This window comes from Danio rerio, chromosome 20 (genome assembly GCF_052040795.2).
Source record: "Danio rerio strain M-AB ecotype USA chromosome 20, GRCz13ab, whole genome shotgun sequence".
NCBI classification, from domain to species: Eukaryota; Metazoa; Chordata; class Actinopteri; order Cypriniformes; family Danionidae; genus Danio; species Danio rerio.
Genome location: NC_141040.1, coordinates 43,792,992 through 43,815,215, shown reverse-complemented (window position 1 = coordinate 43,815,215; position 22,224 = coordinate 43,792,992). Strand labels below are relative to the sequence as shown.

General features: G+C 34.9%; 1 protein-coding gene across 2 annotated transcripts in view; it reads left to right on the top strand.

Annotated features, from left to right (window-relative positions):
- The window catches only part of pex7 (peroxisomal biogenesis factor 7), a 59,591-nt gene that overhangs the window by 34,538 nt on the left and 2,829 nt on the right, over positions 1 to 22,224 (top strand). For both annotated transcript variants that reach the window (XM_087296735.1, NM_001013532.2), the window contains 1 exon segment: positions 7,854 to 7,953. In XM_087296735.1, coding sequence (XP_087152861.1) covers positions 7,854 to 7,953 — 100 coding nt within the window.

Here is a 22,224-nt window from a genome sequence, read left to right as displayed (position 1 = left end):
TGAATTGAAGTTACATTGCATCTACATGCCAACTAATTCCCATTAGATTATAAGTAGACTGTTAGGTTGGGGTTAGGGTTAGTGTAAATTGACGTGTACTTGCAAAGTTTCTTTTAGTCAGTTAAATGTCTGTTTAGCAGCAGTATCAGCAGATATTAAGCAGACAGTCTACTAATACTCAAATGGACCATCTAAATAAAGTGTTACTAAAATGGACACTAAATTGTGGTTGTACCACCCTAGCACACACATGACAATCATCATCAGTTATGTGCCCTACTCTCACACACCAGAGAGAGTCAGATCTCAGAGCTCAATTGTAAATTATAGATCAATTACATAATGCCACATTTTATTGTCAGTAACTTTAATGCCATTGTAAGGGGTTAAATGTATTAAATTTATTAGATTACTCGTTACTGAAAAAAGTAATTCTGTTGGTAGCGCCATTTATTTATAATGCCCATCACTGCTTACATGCACCTTCTGTTTCACTTCATAAGACCTTTATGTGTCATTAGAAGTCATATGCATTAATTTAGTTTTGCCTGTATGTGTTTTTGGTTTACTCTTAAAGTGCTGGTTAACCAGCTAAAAATATTTATTAACAATTTTTTGTAAATAACTTACATCTTGGATGCAACACCAAACATTCTTCTTTTTTGGGGTGAGCTAACGTTAATTGTGATTAGGTCCTAAAGACATTTTTACATCTCAGAGTAAAAAACCTTATTTAACAGAAGTCTGGATTACAATTAAAAATTGGCATCTTTCATGTGACTGCTAGACATCTAGTATTGTTTTAGGTTCGGCAAAAGGAAAACTCTGCAACATGATTTGTATAAATGATAGAGAGATGGATGCATGTTTAACTTACAGAACGCCAACTAATCTTTGTGTCGGCTGTTGAAGAAAGATTACACTTTATCTGGGTTGACAAGCTTTTAAATTGAAAATTGACTCACATTGAGCAGTGGTTGCCACAAGTGCTCCTATTTAGAGGTGAGTTTGATTTTTCTTGTGGCAATGCTTGTCACTTCATTGTTTAAACGTTATCTGTTTTTCTGAGCCGGGAGCCTGTCTGACCTGAGATAAACACTGATAATGATGAATTCAGATCACTGCAAGTATAAGAGAACAAAAGAATTACTATAGTGTTTACACTTGTAAACAGCTAAATGTTCACTAGCAAAATATGCATCTAAAATGATTTCCATCCAAAGTTGCCAAATTAAAGTGTTACATAAACTAAAATACTGGTAATCAGTGGTTGAAAGAGTACTGAAAAATCATACTCAAGTAAAAGTACCATTACTTGCAAAAAATGTAGTGCAAATAGAGTAAAAGTATCTGTTGTACATATTACTCAAAGTATTAATATGAGTAAAAAGTCAGTATGAGTCAAAAGTGGCCCTTTTAAAAGTACTCAAATGTAGTGAGTTGTGAGTATTACGCTGTGAACAGCTGATGCGTTTACATGCAATTTGTGCATGGGTGTGTGTGAAAACGTAACATTCTGTAGTGCATTTAGTTATTGTTTAAGGCAATTTGGCGATTTCAGTCATCATACAATTTATATTCTTCATCTTCTCATCAGTGACATGCTTTCTAAACAGTCACTGAGTCATTGCATGAAAAGATTTTGGACATCTTCTTGGACACTTTTTAATGCTTCCAAATGGTTTGCTGCATTTATAAAGCGCCCCATATTTTTAGGTTGTTCGGTGTGATGCAATTTACAGGAATCACAAGAGTTTTCTGCTCAGCCTATCCCCATAGACAAGAAAAAAAACTAAAGTAGTGACTCGAGTTTGAAGAAAAATAATAGGGTAAAAGTACAGATACATCACCAAAAATGTTTTAAAAAATTCTAAAACTAGCTAGTAAATTACAATTCCTGAAAGAAACTACTCAATTACTGTTAATTGAGCATTTGTAGTTTGTAACTTTAAACTACTGCTGGTAATAAAGCACTGTTTCCATATCAGCACCTTCTGGGAGACGATATATATGAGTATTCGGAATCATTATTTTGCAACTGGGGAAACCACTGTAGCTCATTTTATATCCATAGTGAATAAGTTGCCTCTTAATGGGGGTCGAAACACAATAAAAACTCTATAATCCTAGTTTGCATTTGAATATGGGTGCCTGATGTTTGGGAAAACTTTTGTACAGGTATTTGCCAAATTATTAATACAACATTTAAGATGCTCTGAGACGAGATCAGTTCATCGGTTAATTAAGTTCTCCAATCAAATGAACTGTTGAGGCAAAAAAATTTTTTGATGCGCATCAAGGAATTTATTTGATAAATTTGTTTCCATCGTAAATATTTTTTGAATTTGTGCACATCTTGATTCCAGTCAGAGTTTTGTAATACAATATACTAAAATGTGCATAAAAACGACTGGATAGGATTTTTTATTATCGTTTAAATAATTGAGATATTTTAAGACGACTGTTACTGATGATATGTTATATAAAGTATCTTGTCTGAATAACTATTTAGGGGCGTTTCTATCAGTGTGACAACATTTAATAAATAGTTCCCATTAAATAGTGATAGTAAATAGTGAGGTAATTTTCATGTTTGGGTGAACTACCCCTAAAAGAAATATTCTTAAACTTCATGCAAAGGAGTATCAACATGCAGTAATATAGTTGAAGATTGAACATCACATTTGATAGACAAGGTTCAAATTTGCATATAATGTACTAATACATGCACAAAGAATGTGCAATTATACAAAAATAAATCTGACGACTTTTTTGTTTTGTTATTTATGTAATTAATAAGATTTTCTATTAAATCATTGTGATGTGCGTTTAAAAGTACATAAGGAGCCGGTAATAATACTGTAAAGATCCTTGTACAAGGTATCCGCGGGGTCTTAAAATGTCTTAAATCTCAAAAGCTCATTTTTGGCCCTTAAAAAGTCTTAAATCTACTAAAATATTATGTTGTCTGTCTTAAATCTTTTTAACAGGTCTTAATGTTCCTTTATTCATGTTTAGCTACCCAATTTGCTATTAACACCCATATAATCACCAACAATCCCAATCTCAATTACACTTTTAACTGTTTATTTGAAAATAACATTTAATTGCTTTCCTTACAGTGACATTTGCTTAAAAATTCGCCATTTATTTAATGTTGAGGATACTGACCTGGCCTATATTTTTGTTATTAAATTATTATTATTGTTGTAGACTGAAGTAATTGACTGCTAAGTTTTGTTCTGTTCTTGGTAAGGGTTATAGGGTTTGTGAATGGATATATTTGAAAATTAATTAAAAAAAGAATAACTTAAAACTAAATTATTATAATTATATTAATAAATGTATTCAATTTGAATCATTTTTAGGGCTAGTGAAAATCTTTTCTACCTGGGATATTAAAAATCCTTAGCATTTAGCCCTGTGTAAGTCTGAAATTCCATTCATAATGGTCTTAAAATGTCTTAAAGTTCTTAAATTTTAAGTCTTAAATTTAACTTGGTGAAACCTGCAGACACCCTGCTTTTGATATGCGTATGTTTCATTCTCTCAGTTCATGAAATATAGCCAATTAGCTTTAGAATAAGTATTTGCTGTTTTGCTTAAATAGAAATCAATTCCATTGATAACCGGAAATTTGCTGTTTGTACAGGACGGGTACTCATACTTGAGCGAGGTGCCATCTAATTAGTTTTACCTTCAGAGTAAACTGTGATAATGCGACCGCAAAGTAATTACCAGAAAGGATTTCCGCAGCAGATCAACCTGACTTTTTTTTTTGTTCTCTTTTGGCAAACAGAAAGTGGTGTATGGTTCTTTACAAAGGCTTTTTGAAAGATGAACCACCTGCTGCCACACACATACACACACACACACACACACAAACACTCTCTCTCTCTCTTCACTCGGGTGTTTACTTAACCCAGTGTATGCATTTGCTCTTTCAGATAAGTCAGAGATACGGTGTCCTCTTTCATTTCTAACAGCTGGCTTTTCTGCTTTTTGATACCACTTACATATTAATATGAGTGCGATGCAGAGGAAAAGGTATGTCTTTGTGTTATTTAACAACTAATTAAGCAAGGGTATTGAATTTTCTGTGTTCACTGCTTTGTGTATGAACACTCCTTTTTTAATAATGACAGTTCGTCTAGATTGATCTATTAGTTTAAATGAGGTATGGCAGTGATGCTGTTTATTGGGAATGAAATGTCAAATTAAATGTCACACATACACTCTGTTTTGTTTTTTTAAGTTTTTTTTTTTGTTGTTATACATACTCACCGGCCACTTTATTAGGTACACCTGTCCAACTGCTTAATAACGCAACTTTCTGATCAGCCAATCACATGGCAGCAACTCAATGCATTTAGGCATGTAAACATGGTCACGGTGATCTGCTGCAGTTCAAACCGAGCATCAGGAATTGGGAAGAAAGGTGTTTTAAGTTGGTCTGAGTATTTCAGAAACTGCTGATTTACTGTGATTTTCACGCACAGCCATCTCTAGGGTTTACTGAGAACGGTCAGAAAAAGAGGAAATATCCAGTGAGCGGCAGTTCTGTGGGCGCAAATGCCTTGTTGACGCTAGAGGTCAGAGGAGAATGGCCAGACTGGTTTGTGCTGATAGAAAGGCAACAGTAACTCAAATAACCACTTGTTACAGCTGTGGTATGCAGAAGAGCATCTCTGAACACACAACACATCGAACCTTGAGGCAGATGGGCTACAACAGCAGAAGACCACACCAGGTGCCACTCCTGTCAGCTAAGAACAGGAAATTGAGGCTACAATTCACAAAGGCTCATCAAAATTGGACAATAGAAGTTTCTAAAAACGTTGCCTGGTCTGATGAGTCTCAAATTCTGCTGCAACATTCAGGGGGTAGGGTCAGAATTTGGCGTCAACAACATGAAAGCATGGACCCACCCTGCCTTGTATCAACAGTTCAGGTTGGTGGTGGTGGTGGTGTAATGGTGTGGGGGATATTTTTCTGGCACACTTTGGGTCCAGTAGTACCAGCTGAGCATTGTGTCAACGCCACAGCCTACCTGAGTAATGTTGCTGAACATGTCTATTCCTTTATGACCACAGTGTACCCATCTTCTGATGGCTACTTCCAGCAGGATAACGCGCCATGTCATCGCAAATCATCTTAGACTGATTTCTTGAACATGAATTCACTGTACTCAAATGGCCTCCACAGTTGCCAGATCTCAATTTAATAGCACCATTGGGATGTGGTGAAACAGGGATACGCATCATGGATGTGCAGCCAAAAAATCTGCTGCAACTGCGTGACGCTATCATGTCAATATGGATCAAAATCTCTGAGGAATATTTCCAGTGCCTTGTTGAATTTATGCTATGAAGGATTAAGGCAGTTCTGAATGCAAAAGGCGGTCCAACACTGTACTAGTACCTAATAAAGTGTACCTAATAAAGTGGCCAGTGAGTGTATATGTGAGATAAACTAATTACAGGAGACAATTAAAAAACAATTATTCAAAAAGTGAACAAAAAGATCACTATAATTAAAGCTGTTTTTTAAACCATATATATAAAAAATTCAACCACTAGCTACAATATTTCATTTCTTTTTTTTAACCCATTGTTTGGGGGTTTGTCCAAATCCAAGTCAAAATGACACTGCATTTTTAAGAGTAATATTTTAATTTGCTTTTATTTTAGTTGAGTTAAGTAAACAGGAGCCTGGCTCGATCTACTGGACATTAGTAGTTTGGAATACACCACAGCCAAAAAAATGGTGGCAGTAAGAAAACTGTACAATTTTAGTTAAATATGAGAAAGACTGTATCAGTGATGTTTCAATCCTGATTTTGCACCTATTATTGCAGTATTACTGTTTTTATTTTGTTTGACTTTTTTGTTGGGTGGATCTCCGGCTTTCATTCATTCGTTATATTTTCGGCTGAGTCCCTTTATTAATCTGGGTTCGCCACAGCGGAATGAACTGCAACTTATCCAGCACATTTTTACACAGCGAATGCCCTTCCAGCTGCAACCCATCACTGGGAAACACCCATATACACTCATTGACACACATACACTACGGACAACTTGGCTTACCCAATTCACCTGTACCGCATGTCTTTGGACTGTGGGGGAAACCGGAGGATCTGGAGGAAACCTACAAGAACATGGGGAGAACAACTCCACACAGAATCGCCAAATATACAGTAGTATATAGTTTAAAATCAAAAATGTTCAATAAAAAAATCAAAAGTAAAGAGCAGCCTATATTAGGGATAAATTAAGGATTTCTTTTAAGTAAATCTAAAACTATATCCATAAAACTAAAATCAATGTTAAATACAATAACACTGGTCTCATGATGAGATTTAATTTATCTGAATTTGATTCAATTCCTCTGCAGTTTAAGTAAAAAAAAGTCATATTACTGTACTAAATTTATTGATATTAACTGAGTTGTATGAAATACTTCACACTGCAAAACCCCAAAAGTTAAGGTCACTCAAACCATTTGAGGAAACCGATTGCAACAAATCATTTAAGTTCAAAAACTAATCCTAATGAGTACTGTGAACTTAATCCATTTGAGTAAATGAAGCAATTTGAGCACAGTAAAACCCAAAAAATTAAGCGAACTCAAACCAACTGAGCACTGTAAAACCCAATAAGGTAAGGCAACTCAAACCGTTTAAGAAAATTTTTGCTTCAAACCATTTGAGTTTTTAAAAAAAACGAATATATATTATTGTATTATAGTACAATGAACTTTCTTCATTCAAATTGAAGTAATGAGGTATTTAATTAACTCATTACCTTCAACACTGAGTTCAAAACTCTTTTTTCAAATGAGTTGATTGACTTTCAGTTAATTTTGAGTTAACTACACTCATTTAATTTGATCATGTTGACTGTTGGGTTTTACAGTGTAGAATAAAAGGGACCCTAAAGGGACTTTGTTTGTGTTTAGTTTCAACATCTTCACATATATTACGCATTTTCTGCATTAACTGTGAGTGAAAATATAACCCCCAGTTTTTCATATTGCATTATAGCTTTGCTCCACTTTTACCTGTAAACCCTAATAAGTTAAGGTAACTCAAACCATTTGAGGAAACCGATTGCAACAAACCCTTTAAGTTAAAAAACTAATCCTAATGAGTACTGTGAACTTAATCCATTTGAGTAAATGAAGCAATTTAAGCACAGTAAAACTCAATAAATGAAGAGAGCTCAAACCAACTGAGGACTGTAAAACCCGATAAGTTAAGGCAACTCAACCGATTGCTACAAACCATTTGAGTTAAAAAAAAACTAATCTATATGAGTACTGTAAACTTACTCCATTCAAATTGAAGGAATGAGGTATTTAATTAACACATTACCTTCAACACCGAGTTCAAAACTCTTTTTCAAATGAGTTGATTGACATTCAGTCAATTTTGAGTTAACTACACCCATTTCATTTGATAAAGTTGACCTTTGGGTTTTACCGTATGAGAGTTCAGTTATGTCTTTTAGTTCTCTGTGAACCTTTCAACATAAACCAACCTCATCGATGCCACACTGCTGGTTAATATAGACATCTCCTTTTAAAGATGTCCACACCTGAGCAGCTGTCATCTCATTCACCTTATAAATACTATCCTTCGCTGCTGCTCTGTGACGATGCTGGTATTAATGCCTGCCTAATGTTTTCTTTTAGACAGGGAAGGTTTTTTATTTTTTCCAGAGAGGTGATTTAATTACATTTGCTGAATGGATCGGTCGGGGCCTGGTGAGCCAGGGCTGCGTCAGGGCTTTGAGAGAAGACAAACGGCCGTTCAATTAGCATGATTGCCTTCTGCTGCTCTGCGTCCACAGATTCTGGGATTATTCCAAGAGCCAGGCGCTGCTGGAGACGCTGGAGCACCACTCGGAGTTCGTGTGTGGCCTGGATTTCAACCTGCACATCCCTAACCAGGTAAACTCACTGATGTGGGTGACACTTATTGACGGCACATCTGCAGGTTGAACTTAAAAGGACAGTTTAGCCAAAAGATGATAATGTACTCCTTATTCACTCTCCCTCAAGTATCTTTAAACCTTTATATGCGTCTTTCTTCTGTTGATCACAAAAGGAGATATTTTGACAAAAGCCAAAATCATGTAATCATTGACTTCTATAGTAGGAAAAACAAGTACTATGGAAGTCAATGGCTCAGGTTTCCAGCTTTGCTTAATACAGTATATCTTCTTTTGTGTCTAACATAAAAAACAATCTCAAACAGGGTGAGTTTTCAGTTTTGGTTAAACTGTCCATTTAAAGTGGGCATAGGATTCCCCTTTTCTTAAAAATGAAAGTAAATCTCAGGTGTTCTCAATAAGTCTGTAAAGTTTTGTAAAATAACCATACACATCAATTATTAAAGCTAATAAAGTCAAAGTTGCCCCTATTTTGTCAACGAAATGTAGTTTTTTTCCCTTTAAATGCAAATGAGCTGCCTCTTTCCACAAAAGTGCGGAGCCTATACACACTATAGTGAAACAAGACAAGTGAATCTCATGCAACCACAATGTCAGAAATGACCATTAGTAAAATAAAGCCTTACATGCTGAGACCAAAGTCTCCACAGTGGATAATAAATGTGCATTTATGAATTACACTCCTGTGAATGTTTTTAGGACCAGTGTAACAATATAGCTTTTCTGTGAACACACTTTTTAGGGTGCTTTCACACCTAGACTTTTGTTTCGGAACCTGGTGCATTTCCCCGTTAGCACGTTTTTTTGGCATATGTGAATCCAGCAATTGTGCTCGCATCCACGCCAAAACAATCGGTCTGAGATCGCCTGGATGAGATGGTCTTGGCTTGATTAAAACGAATTCTGGAGCGGATCTATTGTAATGAGAAAGCAATATGATCCAGTGGACTACAAACCAGGCTATATCACAGTGTATTATGGATATGTAATAGGCAAATATGAAGAGAGAGAATGATGATTAGGAAGGGATGTCATCATTTCTACCGGTAAAAGTGCTTTTCATGTCAAATACAAAAGTGAAAACATGCTGAACTATTAACAAGAGCTGTTTATCTGTTAGGAAAATTCACTGAACAGCAGTCTTGGTTTATCTGTTATCTCTCTCCATAACGTAAAGCCTATAATCCGTAATTCTAGCCTAAATATGAGAACGTCTTACCTCTGATTTATATTTGATGACGATGTCTGTGGGTGTCACTATTCAAAATGAAACCGAGCCTTTTTGTTTATTGCTCATTGCCATAAATTAAAATAAGGATGCATGACAGCTGAGCGGGACTGAAAAATAAAGTGTGGAACTCTGACCAATGTCAGTAGAGTTTACTCGTATGTGACTTGACTTTGATCTCGGTCCATTTTGAAACACTAATGTGAAAGCGAACCGCAACATTGTAACAATTTGAATCCCTGCTTTAGAGCAAAACAGTTGGTCTACATGTGTTAAAGCAGTGGTTCCCAACCTTTTTCTTCGGGGCCCCCCCCATAAACATATACAAACATTGGAGCCCCCCCACCATATAAATACACACGCACGCACGCACACACATATGTACTGTGTGTGTATATATATATATATATATATATATATATATATATATATATATATATATATATATATAATTTTGGTTTTATTGAAGGCCAAGACAAGTTAAAACTGATTAATTAATATTTTCTATACATATTACTATATATTAATATTACACACACACACACACACACACACACACACACATATATATATATATATATATATATATATATATATGTGTGTGTGTGTGTGTGTGTGTGTGTGTGTGTGTGTGTGTGTGTAATATTAATATATAGTAATATGTATAGAAAATATTAATTAATCAGTTTTAACTTGTCTTGGCCTTCAATAAAACCAAATTTTAGGTAGGCTTTGTCATACTGTCTAATCTTTTTCTTCGCCTCTGAAGAATCACAGCATTTACGTTTGTCTGCCATTTTTGTTTTGATTTTGCCTTTACGACACGTTGACAAGCAGATTGCCCGAGTGAGCAAAATTTAAATAATTATTTAAAGTTATTTATTTTAATTATTTTCACTATTATGTTGGAATTTTAAGCATGTGTTTAGATTATTTTTTATTTTTTTGGGCTGCTCGATTTTGGGAAAAATCATAATCACGATTATTTTGGTCATAATTGTAATCACGATTATTCAAAACCATTGTCAGGTAAAGTCAAAATTATTAGCGCTCCTGGGATTTTTTTTTTTATAAATATTTCCCAAATTATGTTTAACAGAGCAAGGAATTTTAACAGTATTTCCTATAATATTTTTTCTTTTATTTGTTTTATTTTAGCTAGAATAAAGACAGGTTTAAATATTTTGAAACCAATTTAAGGTCAATATTATTAGCCCCCTTAAGCAATATTTATTTTTGATTGTCTGCAGAATAAACTACCGTTATAATGACTTGCCTTATTACTCTAATTAAGCCTTTGAACAGCACTTTAATCTGAATGCTTGTATTTTGAAAAATATCTAGTAAAATATTATGTGCTGTCATTATAGCAAAGAAAAAAAGAAATCAGTAATTAGAAATGAGATATCAAAACTATTATGTTCAGAAATAAGTTAATAAAATATTCTTTCCATGAAACAGAAATTGGGCAGGAAAAGGTTTGCTAATATTCAAGAGGGCTAATAATTCTGACTTTAACTGTATACATACAATTTTCCACCCTGCAATGGAAAGAGAAATAAATACAATAGAATAAAAATATGAAACAAACTGTGCTTTAAGCATCTTCACTGTAAGAAAAACACTTTGGCTACAGCAGTCCTTCAGTCAAGAGCAGCAAAGGTTTTCTCGTTATGTTTGTTTAATAATAATAAAAACAGGCGGCAGCAGGATTATAGCGCGCTGTATCTTTAATGGTTTCTCTTTCACGTCTTTTGATCCTCAACTCGTTTATTACACAAATGAGGGTTAATGTAAATAATCACTAAACACCGCGTTTTGACACCTATTTGACCATTAAAGCGTTCACGTTAAGATGACTTTAGATGTCTGCGCTCCTCTGCTCGTCTCAGTGTGCGAATGAGAGTGAATGCTGACCGGCCGCATGCTTCTGACTGCGTGATCGTGCTGCACACACACATAAGCTCTTTCGCGCTTTTAAGAGCAACACGTGTACAACTGTGGCGAAATATGATGCAATAATCATTTATCTCGATTAATGCTTTTTTATAATCGTTTGAAACCGAAATCTAAATCGGATTTTCGATTAATTGCAAAGCCCTTTAAAATAGTGGACCATTTTTATGCCTTTTTCTACCTCAATACTTATCCTCTCCCGTGCCCCCCCTGTGAACTCTGGCGCCCCCCTTAGGGGGGCGCGGACCCCAGGTTGGGAACCACTGTGTTAAAGCACCCTTAGACTGTGGTAACTTTTATCACAATAGCCGTACTTCATGATAACATGCACATTCAGAAGAATTTGTTTATCATTTATTATTTATAAGAAGTTATTCATCATTTATCAGACTGAAAATTCATATCTAATGTTTTTAATTTAATGTTTTTTTCTGTCATGGTTTATTGAATTATGAAGTTGTTATTAATACGTAATATGTTTTTATCTATATCAGTCTTGCCATATAATAGCCTTAAATCGCATTTGTGGCAACAAACAAACAAACAAACATGTATATTTAGGAATTTAGAAAGATGCACAAAATATGAAGTGACATTTGTTCTAAATAGGCAGCACTCATATTTTGACTCTAACTAACTGATCCTCATAGATGAAGCAGTTCAATGTAACATTTGTTTTGTACAAATATATAACACTTTACTCACATGCTTTAGCACATTTCCTTAAAAAATGAAATTCAAACAATTTTACGTTCACTGGGGTTTAGTAATTATGTAACTGGTATGCACTGGACCGAATTAGCAAAAGAATTTCAGTGCCTAATTTCGGTGCCACTGATGCTGCAACAAGAATATAAGAAGGGTGCATCAAATGCACACATAACTACGCCTTGTGTCACACCATATCTAAACATTTAATTCTAAGCAACTTTGAGAAATACGGACTATATTTTTGTTGCTTAGGAAACACAAGCATGCAGGTAACGCGCACATAAAAATAAAGGGGTGTGCAACTCCCCTTAGATTCGTCAACACGCATGATGTGTGTGCTCTCTGAAAAAAGGTGTTCACTGATTTTGATGACAGCCTTTCACAGGTTAGTACTAAGCTAGTGTAATGTAAATTGCATAATGCAAATCTTAAATTCATACTAACCAAGGAATGATCCAAAGAAATATATTAATGCAACTCAATTCAAATATATAAAATATGAATTGATGTATACTTTAAACTATAATTATATTGTTCAATTAATATTATTAAAGAAAATAAAAAATAAAATAAAATTGACTCAAAAGTATCGGTTCAGACATCATTTTGGCACCGGTATCGAAATAACCCCAAACGATACTCAACCCTAATGTTCACACTGCAGGAAAATTTGGCCCAAATCCAATTTTGTGACTACTCTGTTTTTTTTTTTCATGACAGCATGAACAACAGAAACCGAATAAAATCTATTCAATTCTGATTTGTACCACTTTAATATTCGTTATTAAATCCACAAATACAGATCTGATGTTCAATGCGACTGCAGTGTGAACGGTGATGTCATTTTCAATCGAGATGCTTCATCTTAGGGTCAGTTTAAGGCCATGATCAGCAGGGCCAGACGGAATCTGCGAATGTTTTTTGCTATTTCTGTGGAGAATTTTGGTAAAAATCTGCAGATTTCTGCCCAATTATTTTGGGAGTATTCAGCGGAGTATTATAACTAAAACCTTAATATATTAAATAAAAAGTAATAGTTTACTGAGTAAAAACTGAATAAATTCAGGTTTACACATTTACTCAAGTAAATAAACAGAATTAATAATGGGCAAAAAATCTGCAGAAATCTGCGGAATTCCGCGGAAAATCTGTGGAAAATTTGCGGAATTCTGCGCACGCAGATTCCGTGTGGGCCTAATGATCAGTTTACATTGGATATTGAATATTGGCCACATTTATTATAACAGTGAACCGCTATGCAAAAAACAACAGATCTAAGAAGTAATCTGATTTGAGCACTAAACCTCAGTGTGAACAGAACCTTATGTTCGCTGGTCTATCCAACAGAACATTTTTAATGTTTTTTTTTTTTTTTTTTTTTCCCGTAAGGTAAAAGCAAGTAAACAAATGACAAACTGCTGCAGTGGTGCTGTAGGTACAAATATTGAGTTATCAGTGGGTGTTAATTTGAAATGGTAGTAGTTATACTTGCAGGGCAAACACACAAACTAAAGCTAAATGTAAATAAAGAAAAATTAAATAAATGTAAAAAAAAATTATGGATGAAGAATATATAAATGTACTTGATGTACTACTCAATCAGTCCTATGATCCTCTTTATTACTTTCTTTCTTTTTTAATTTAATTTAATGGCATCTGTCTTGACAGACCAGTCCCTCATAATTGAGGAACTCAAATCAATATTTCCATGACTCTCCATCTGCAGTTTTTAATTTCTATTAACCCTTGCTGCACTGGCAGGTCTGTTGACCTCACTTTACCCCACACGCTTGTCTGTCTGAGGTGAAAAACAATCATTGGTAGCGAGGTGGCATGTTTTGGAGCGCATGGATTGTGTCACGTACAGTAAGCGAGCGCTCAGCAGCTCAGTGAGTCCTCAGGGAGCTGCTCGTGTCTGACGCCAGCACTCAAACTGATGAAGAAAACAACCAGCCGTCAATGAGGCTTCACTGAGCTGACAGGAGACGTCTGCAGCAAAGCCCCCGTTTTCTGCCACTCTAACAGTTTTTTCTGAGATTTCGCTTTAAATGTCTTAAAAACTATAGGTCACCTCTTTAAAGTCTGTCTGCACTAGAGATGCACTCATAAACCAGCCAGAAACATTTTTATTTTTTTATTAGTTTTCTTTAATTTGACTGCTCACTGTTCTGGACATGAACACAAACTGCATTGCAATGATTTTATAGTGCAAACTGTCAAACGGAGCATTAACAGAGGCACTGAGGATTAAGTAAAAAACAGACACAATGTACTGGCACCGCATAGACTGTAAAAAAGGCTGGGTTCCGTGCATTCGAGTTGCGTTGGGGCAACATAACGGAATTAAGTTAACTTGTTAGTTTATACAAATATAAGTGGATTGAACATAAAACAAATAATTTGTCCCAAAATAACTCAAGACTTGGGTTGTTTCAGTTCATTTTGAATAAGTAGTTTGAACAAAAAGCTGACTTAATAATTTTTTGGGTATACAGACCAAACATAAAGGAAAAACATGGCATATTCTGCATTAAAGGTGCTGTATGTAAGTGTTTAACTTCTAAAGCATAAAATACAATAATATGTTTGCAGATATTTAACAAACATGCAAAGTGAACATTCTTGTTTTTCTGAAAAACAGTGCTCAGTTATTATGCTTTAAAAAATGTGCATTACGTGCCGGAACGCTGTCTTTGTTTTGGTTCTTTAAAATCGCCCACTGCCACTTAAGCCTTCAGCACCCAGCATTCCTTGTAGCTCTCAGAGCATACGTCCATGACTGAAATGTGACCTCTGGTGGACAGTAGCATACTCCGAAATGAGACTTCAGAGATTCAGAGTAAATAATTAGTAAATTATATAAATATTACAGGCGTAAATGTTAGGTGAGCAGGTAACATTGTAACCTCATGTCCAAACAACACGCTAAGTGCAGTGAAAAGCAATTTGGCTGTTTGCATCAGACGAAACACTACAGAAATTAAAATACAGCCATTCAGAAGCACAGAATGTGCACTCACTCGTAAAATGGCTAATATTTAAAATCTAATTAATACATATTACTGCTCTTTAACAATGTTAAATGTAGATGCTGATTTTTTTTAAATAGAACACAATTTAAATCAGCCTTTAGGCTCGATCGTCAGACTCGCTCCTGTTGGTCCTCAATCTGGCAATCTGTGCTTGCATTTATTTTGATCCAGGAGTGCAATAGTTCAACCACTGAGTGTCAAACATACATAGTGCATCTTTAACTTCGACAAATGTAACAGTGTTTCAGTAACAGGAACATTTCATACTTGTGTGATTCTGGGATGTTCTCAACATTAAATTTAAAAAGAACTGCTTTAAATTCAGCTTTGAATAAAGTACATGTCAAATGTTATATTTAAAAAAAATTGTAATTTAAAAACTTTTCTGAATATTTTGTATTTTGATCAAATGAATGCAACTTCGTTGAGCATAATTTTATTTTTAGGGCTGTCCCATGGTAATGACTTTCTTCGATAGTCATTCATTTACGTCCTTAGTCAGCTAATTATATGTTTATGATGTTCTTTTAATTACTTACTTAAGTAAACAAAGGGCTCTATTTTAACGATCTAGGCGCAAAGTCTAAAGCGCATGGTGCAAAAGCATTAAGAGTGTGTCCGTATCCACTTTTGCTATTTTAAGGACAGAAAATTCGATTTGCGCCCCAGCACATGGTCTAAACAGGGTTGTGCTTATTCTCCTAATATGTTATGGGTGTGTTGTGAGGATAACGTGCATTAAACCAATCAAAGTCTCATCTCCCATTCTCTTTAAGTGTCACGCCATGAAATTTACATAGTGGACTTTGTAGGTAGAAAAACTTAATGGAAAAACTGAACACCTCACTAGTGAGAAAACAGACCATCTGTGCGAGGATAAAGAACGAGCCTCCTCCAGTCGGCCTCTTTTCTTTCTCTTTACTTTTACTCTTTACTTTCGTGGATTAAGGAAACGATGTTGTACACACTCCACTGAAGACATCTATTAGCCTACATATTTAATTTCGCTTGTTAAGCACAAAGATATGTTTTAAAACTATTTATAAATTCAGTTTTAATTTTTAAGCAAATGAATAAATGAACAATAATAACGAAGTGTGTTCAAAATATTGATTTATTTACAGTATTCTTCTACATTACAGAACATTTTTAAACCATTGAAAAAAGTGTTTAAAATATAAATAAGCCCAATCCTTTTAGAGCTCTTCTTGCACAGTACTTTGCTAAGTATAATGTCTACATTCAAGTCTTCCCCATTACCTTCACATCTCATTTTTGTAATGCAGAGTTTCTTGTCAATCTGAATGCAAATTTGGGAAGCTTTTAGGCACACTTAGACATCTTTACCATTCCAAAGTCTTTTGCAAGACGTGATGTGCAACTAGAAACCACAAAACATGGACCGCAGTGTGTCAGAGCCAAATTGCAGGATCGGAAAATTATGTATGTATGGTTTCCTTCATATTGTTAGTTCCGCATGGGGCGTAAGTGCAGCTGTTGGCAGGCTGCAGGTGCTGTGGGTTGTTCCTGCAAGGCGAGGGCAAGAACTGTGAAGTGATTTTTTTTTTTCTACCGCAGTCTCGATGTTCACTGCCAACCCATTGCACACATACACACTTTTTTGCTGCTCACGCTTGCTGTCAGGGCCAATATTTCAGACCCACAACTCACCCTGAGCCATTGTTAAAGGGGTCGTGAACTGCATTTTTTTTATTTCATCTGAAGTGCACTTAAAATGGTATCAAGATTTGTACATTAAGTAATAAGCTATTTTCTGTCCTTTTTTAGCCTCATTGAAATTCAGTTGTAGACTCTAAAGTAAACACCAACAACTATGATTGGCTGTCAAGTGAACCAAAGTTACATATTTAATTCAATTACAACTAATTTATTAATAAAAATGTTGTTTTTGTTTTGAGGGATATTGAGTGGTTCTTAATGACATTTGTGATATTAAATACAGGTGACAGGTCTGCATTCCTGCACCTAATTTTTATTCTACTGTTTAACTTTTATGTACGAGCAAGTGTATAATAAAATCCAGACTATGGATCTAGTTTTATGGACACAGTACAAATGGCTATTTTACAAGAAACATGTTTTGCTCTAGATTTGCTAGTTTCAGACCTAATAAATTCCTATTTTTGGTGCAAACATGCATTCACAAAGGTATATGTATATGTATATGTAAATATATATATATATATATGTGTATATATATATATATATATGTGTGTGTGTGTGTGTATATATGTATATGTATGTATATATATATATATATATATATATATATATATATATATATATATGTATATATATATATATATATATGTATATGTGTGTGTGTGTGTGTGTGTGTGTGTGTGTGTGTGTGTGTGAGTATATATAAATGTATGTATGTATATATATATATATATATATATATATATATATATATATATATATATATATATATATATATATATATATATATATATATATATATAAAATGACCTCAAAATTTAGGACACTATAGGGCCTTAACATACACTCGACGCAATAAAGTGCTTGACGTGTTTGCCTCAACGTGTTGCTATTTTCAGACCAGCGCAATCTTAATTTTCCCATTTTCCACCACGTTATTTAAATAGCAAATCAATTTGCACCACATTTTGTACTCATGGCTGTTCCAGTCTAGAAACTAGGTGTGTTAAGGCACATTGGTGGCATTTTGCTATTTTGAGGAACTAAAATAGACTGTGCAATAGACCCGCTGAAAACAGGTGTAAAGTCGAGCGCAGAACGTGTTAGTTGTGCGCCTTAAACGTGTACACATTGCTTAAAACACACAGGATGTGCAGCAACACAGAAATATCTTTACAAATGAAAAATAATTAAAGGATTAAAATATTACAAAAATCATTATTTTTTACATAAATATAAAAACCACTGCCTTCATGCCGCCTTCATCTCTGGGGGCAGTTTTTCAACCTGCTTATTTTATTTTATTATTATTTTTAGTATTATTTATTATAAGCATATTTATGTTTGTTTTTCTTTTTTAAAAAAAGCTTAAATTTGTCCACCTGTCGGGTTTTGGACCATATGAGGCATAAGAATAGGATGTGTGTTTGGATATAACTCAGTTTTTGACCACACTTCATTATTATTGTTCATTTATTTGTTTGCCGGAAATTAGAACTGAATTTTAGAAATAGTTTTGAACCAAATCTTTGGTCTTAATAAACTAAATTAAATATGTAAGTTAATGGATGTCTTCAGTGGAATGAACAACACCATTTCCTTATTCACAAAAGAGAGAAAGTGAAAGTAAAGGCTGATTGGAGGCGGCTCATTCTTTATCCTTGCGCTGCAGATGGTCTGTTTAACTGTTCTCTCACTAGTAAAGTGTTCAGTTTCTCCACTTACGAAGTCCTCCATGTAAATAGCAAATGCGCCATGGCGTGACGCAACTGACTCTTGGAGTGGGGGATAAGACTTGATTTACTTTCAAAACACACCCATAACTTTTGCGCTTGTCCGCTTTTGCACCATGCGCTTTAGACTTTGCTCCTAGACGTTAAAATAGAGCCCTATATGTTGTTCTCTGATCCCCTCTAGGTACTTTAAAGGGTTTGTTCACCTAACAATGACATTTTTATTATAAATTACTCACCCTCATGTCCTTCCAAACCCCTGAGCCTTTCATTCATCCTTCAAACATAAATTACGATTTTTAGATTAAATCCAAGAGCTCTCTTATTCTGCATAGGCATAGGTCTCTCATTCTGCATAGGTCCCGAGATGTTCAAAGTCCAGAAAAGGAACCAAAAACATTGTAAACATTTTCCATCTGACATCAGTGGTTACTGTAGCTCCATTAATTTTGTGTGCGCCAAACAAATGTAAATATGACTTTGTTCGCTAGTATGTTCTCTTCCTTACTGGCAATGCAATGTAAGTTTTGCAATCATTTTGTTTATAGTAAATGTTCACCCTGACCTGATTTAGAGACATTGCCAAACAAAGGAATTAAAAAAAAATGGGACACAAAAGTGTTCTAGAAGCTTTTTGTATGCTTTAAGTTGATTAAAGTTTAATATGACCACTGAAGTCACATGAAATATTTTGGTTCCTTGTTTGGACTTTCAACATCTCAGGACCATTGCTGTCTTTAGAGAATTTTTAGACAGATTTTATCTAAAATATCTTAATTTTTGTTCCGTTGATGACCAAATGTCTCAGGGGATTGAAATAACATGAGAGTGAATCATTAAAGTTGAGTTTACTCGTCTTATTTGTGTATCTATATAGTAGTTCTTGATATAAACGATATCTGTGCACTTCGTTATTCTGCCAAAATGTATTTGCCCTTTTAAACTTTAATTAAATCCCATAACCTTTCCTTCTCTTCGATTTGACTTTCTTCACCCCATAGTCATATAAATTCCTTTAGGCTCATTTAACTCAATTTCCTAATCAGCCAATCACATGGCAGCAACTCAATACATTTAGGCATGTAGACATGGCTGGGTGCCTCTCCTGTCAGCTAAGAACAGGAAACTGAGGCTACAATTTGCATAGGCACACCAAAATTGAACAATAGAAGATTGGAAAAAACGTTGCCTGGTCTGATGAGTCTCCATTTCTGCTGCGACATTTGGATGGTAGGGTCAGAATTTGATATCAACAACATGAAAGCATGGATCCATCCTGCCTTGTATCAATGGTTCAGGCTAGCTTTGGTGGTGTCATGGTGTGGGGGATATTTTCTTGGCACACTTTGGGCCTACCTGAGTATTGTTGACCATGTCCATCCCTTTATGACCACAGTGTTCCCTTGTTCTGATGGCTACTTTCAGCAGGATAAGGCACCATGTCATACAGCGCGAATCATCTCAAACTGGTTTGTTGAACATGAGTTCACTGTACTCAAATGGCCTCCACAGTCACCAGATTTAAATCTAATAGAGCACCTTCAGGGTGTGGTGGAACAGGAGATTTGCATCATGGATATGCAGTTTACAAATCTGCAGCAACAGCATGATGCTATCATGTCAATAAGGACCAAAATCTCAAGGAATAAATTCTAGTACCTTGTCGGTTCTATGCCACAAAGGATTGAGGCAGTTCTGAAGGCAAATGCGAATTTAACCCGGTACTAGTACGGTGTACCTAATAAAGTGGCCGTTGAGTGTACATTGGTTAATTACTGGTACTTAAAAAACAAAGTAACCCTCATTCCTAAAACTCTCTCTTCTGTAGCCTTGTTTCGTACACATGGATTTGATCGATCGCCTCTGGTCATTTCTTGTGCACACATTGAACATCAGTACTGTCTTTATGCCTTTAAACAAAGTGAAGCTTTTGGATGTCGTAATTATACTATAACCGGTTCTCAAGCAAAAGCGCAGCTCCGACTTCATCTCCACCCACAGCAGGTGATACATCATATACCTCCGGCAAGCAGCTGAAACGTCTCTCCAGAAGAGGACATGCATTCTGTACTTTAACAGATATTGTTTCTCAGAAAAGCAGAGCGGAGCTGCAGATCACATTCTCGCTCTCCTGCCTCCAGTTATATTGAACTCTTGTGTTATCGGCTGACCACCCGTTCACTCCTGCGTCTGCTTCTCCTGGCTCTCTGTTGTGCATTTTGCAGTAAAGTAATTAATGAAGCACTTTTCTCCCTCAGTGGGTGAGTCACGGGCTCTGGAGTAATGAGATACGGAGGAAAGGACCACAATAAAGAGGAGTGGAGCTTTGCTTGGGCATCGATAGATCACTTTCATATTGAGTGGAGTTTTGCGTATAGGGCTAACTGTGCCTTTTGAAATTGTATTAATAGTAATATGGATATGAAAGCGCTGGTGTGTTGAATCACAGTGGGATTTTTTTATTTGAATTGTATGCAGTATACTCATGCAGTATGCGGGCCCTCATCAAATTTAATTTATAAAAGTGGATTTATATACAGTTGAAGTCAAAATTATTACCCCTTTCTTTAATGTTTTTTCTTTTTCACATATTTCCCAAATGGGGTTTAACAAAGCAAATAATTTTTCACAGTGTGATAATATGTTTTCTTCTGGAGAAAGTCTTATTTGTTTTATTTAAGCTAGAAAAAACAATTCTTTAATTTTTAAAAACCATTTTAGATAATAGAATAGACAATATTTTTAGCCCCTTATTATATATATTTTTTTTCTGATTGTCTACAGAACAAGCCATCGTTATACAATGATTTGCCTTATTACTCTTACTTAATTAACCTAGCTAAGCCTTTAAATTGCACTTGAAGACTAGTATCTTGAAAAATATTATGTACTGTCATCATGACAAAGGTAAAAAAAAATAATTTATTAGAAATTATTTATTAAAATTATTATGTACAGAAATGTGTTGAAAAAAAAATTCTCCCCAATTTCTGTATTTTTGTATAAGAAATATACAAGCGAGGCTAATCTTTTATTTCATTTTTATAATTTTATTTATTACTTATGGCAAAATACAGTAAAAAAAAAAAAAAAACAAGACAAAACAAAACAATTATATTTCAAAATGTATAGAAAGTATTAACTTAAGCGCATACAATGAGAAAAAAAATACATACCAACAAATAAAAAGGTAAATATTAATGTGGCTTGTTCTTGGATATATTTCCTAAATGGGTCCAAAGTCTTTCTTAAACTGGTTAGATGAACCTCTAGACAGTCTAATTTTTTCCAACTTTAGAAAGAAGAGGACATCACGGTATTGGGGTGAGGCTAATAATTCTATATTAACATAAGACTACAACTGTAGGAATTCAAGAATCACTAGAATAGTCGGTTATTCTGAAACCACTGGATATTATATTTGTCGGGTCATATTTTCATTTAAAGCTTCTGTTGACGTTTTAGAAACAAACTTTGATATCTTTTTTGTTATATTTATGGCCTTTTTTGCAATATGTAATTGCATAAGAGCTACAAGTCAGTGAAGTTTCTTTGCTTTGCATCTGGCAAGTAGAGAACAAAGGTTTTTTACTACAGTAAAAATGTTTTGAAATTTGACTGTTGAGAATATGAGTTGAAAGACTGCAGCTCTGCACAAGAAGGCCAGAGGAGAAATGGTCATGCCCAGCTGAGCCTGCTTACTCTAAAGGTTTTTTTTTCCTTCACTTTCGTGGTGAAGTTTTGTTCCTCGCCACTGGCTTACATGGTTTGGGGCCTGTAGAGCTGTGCATCAATAGATTTGCTCATCAGTGTTTAGACTTTCAGCAGTGAAAATTAAATCACACTGAACGAGACTGTACTTCAACTCTGAAAACTGCTCTTACACAGTTTCAAGTTACTGTAATCTTTTATGTGAAGCTGCTTTG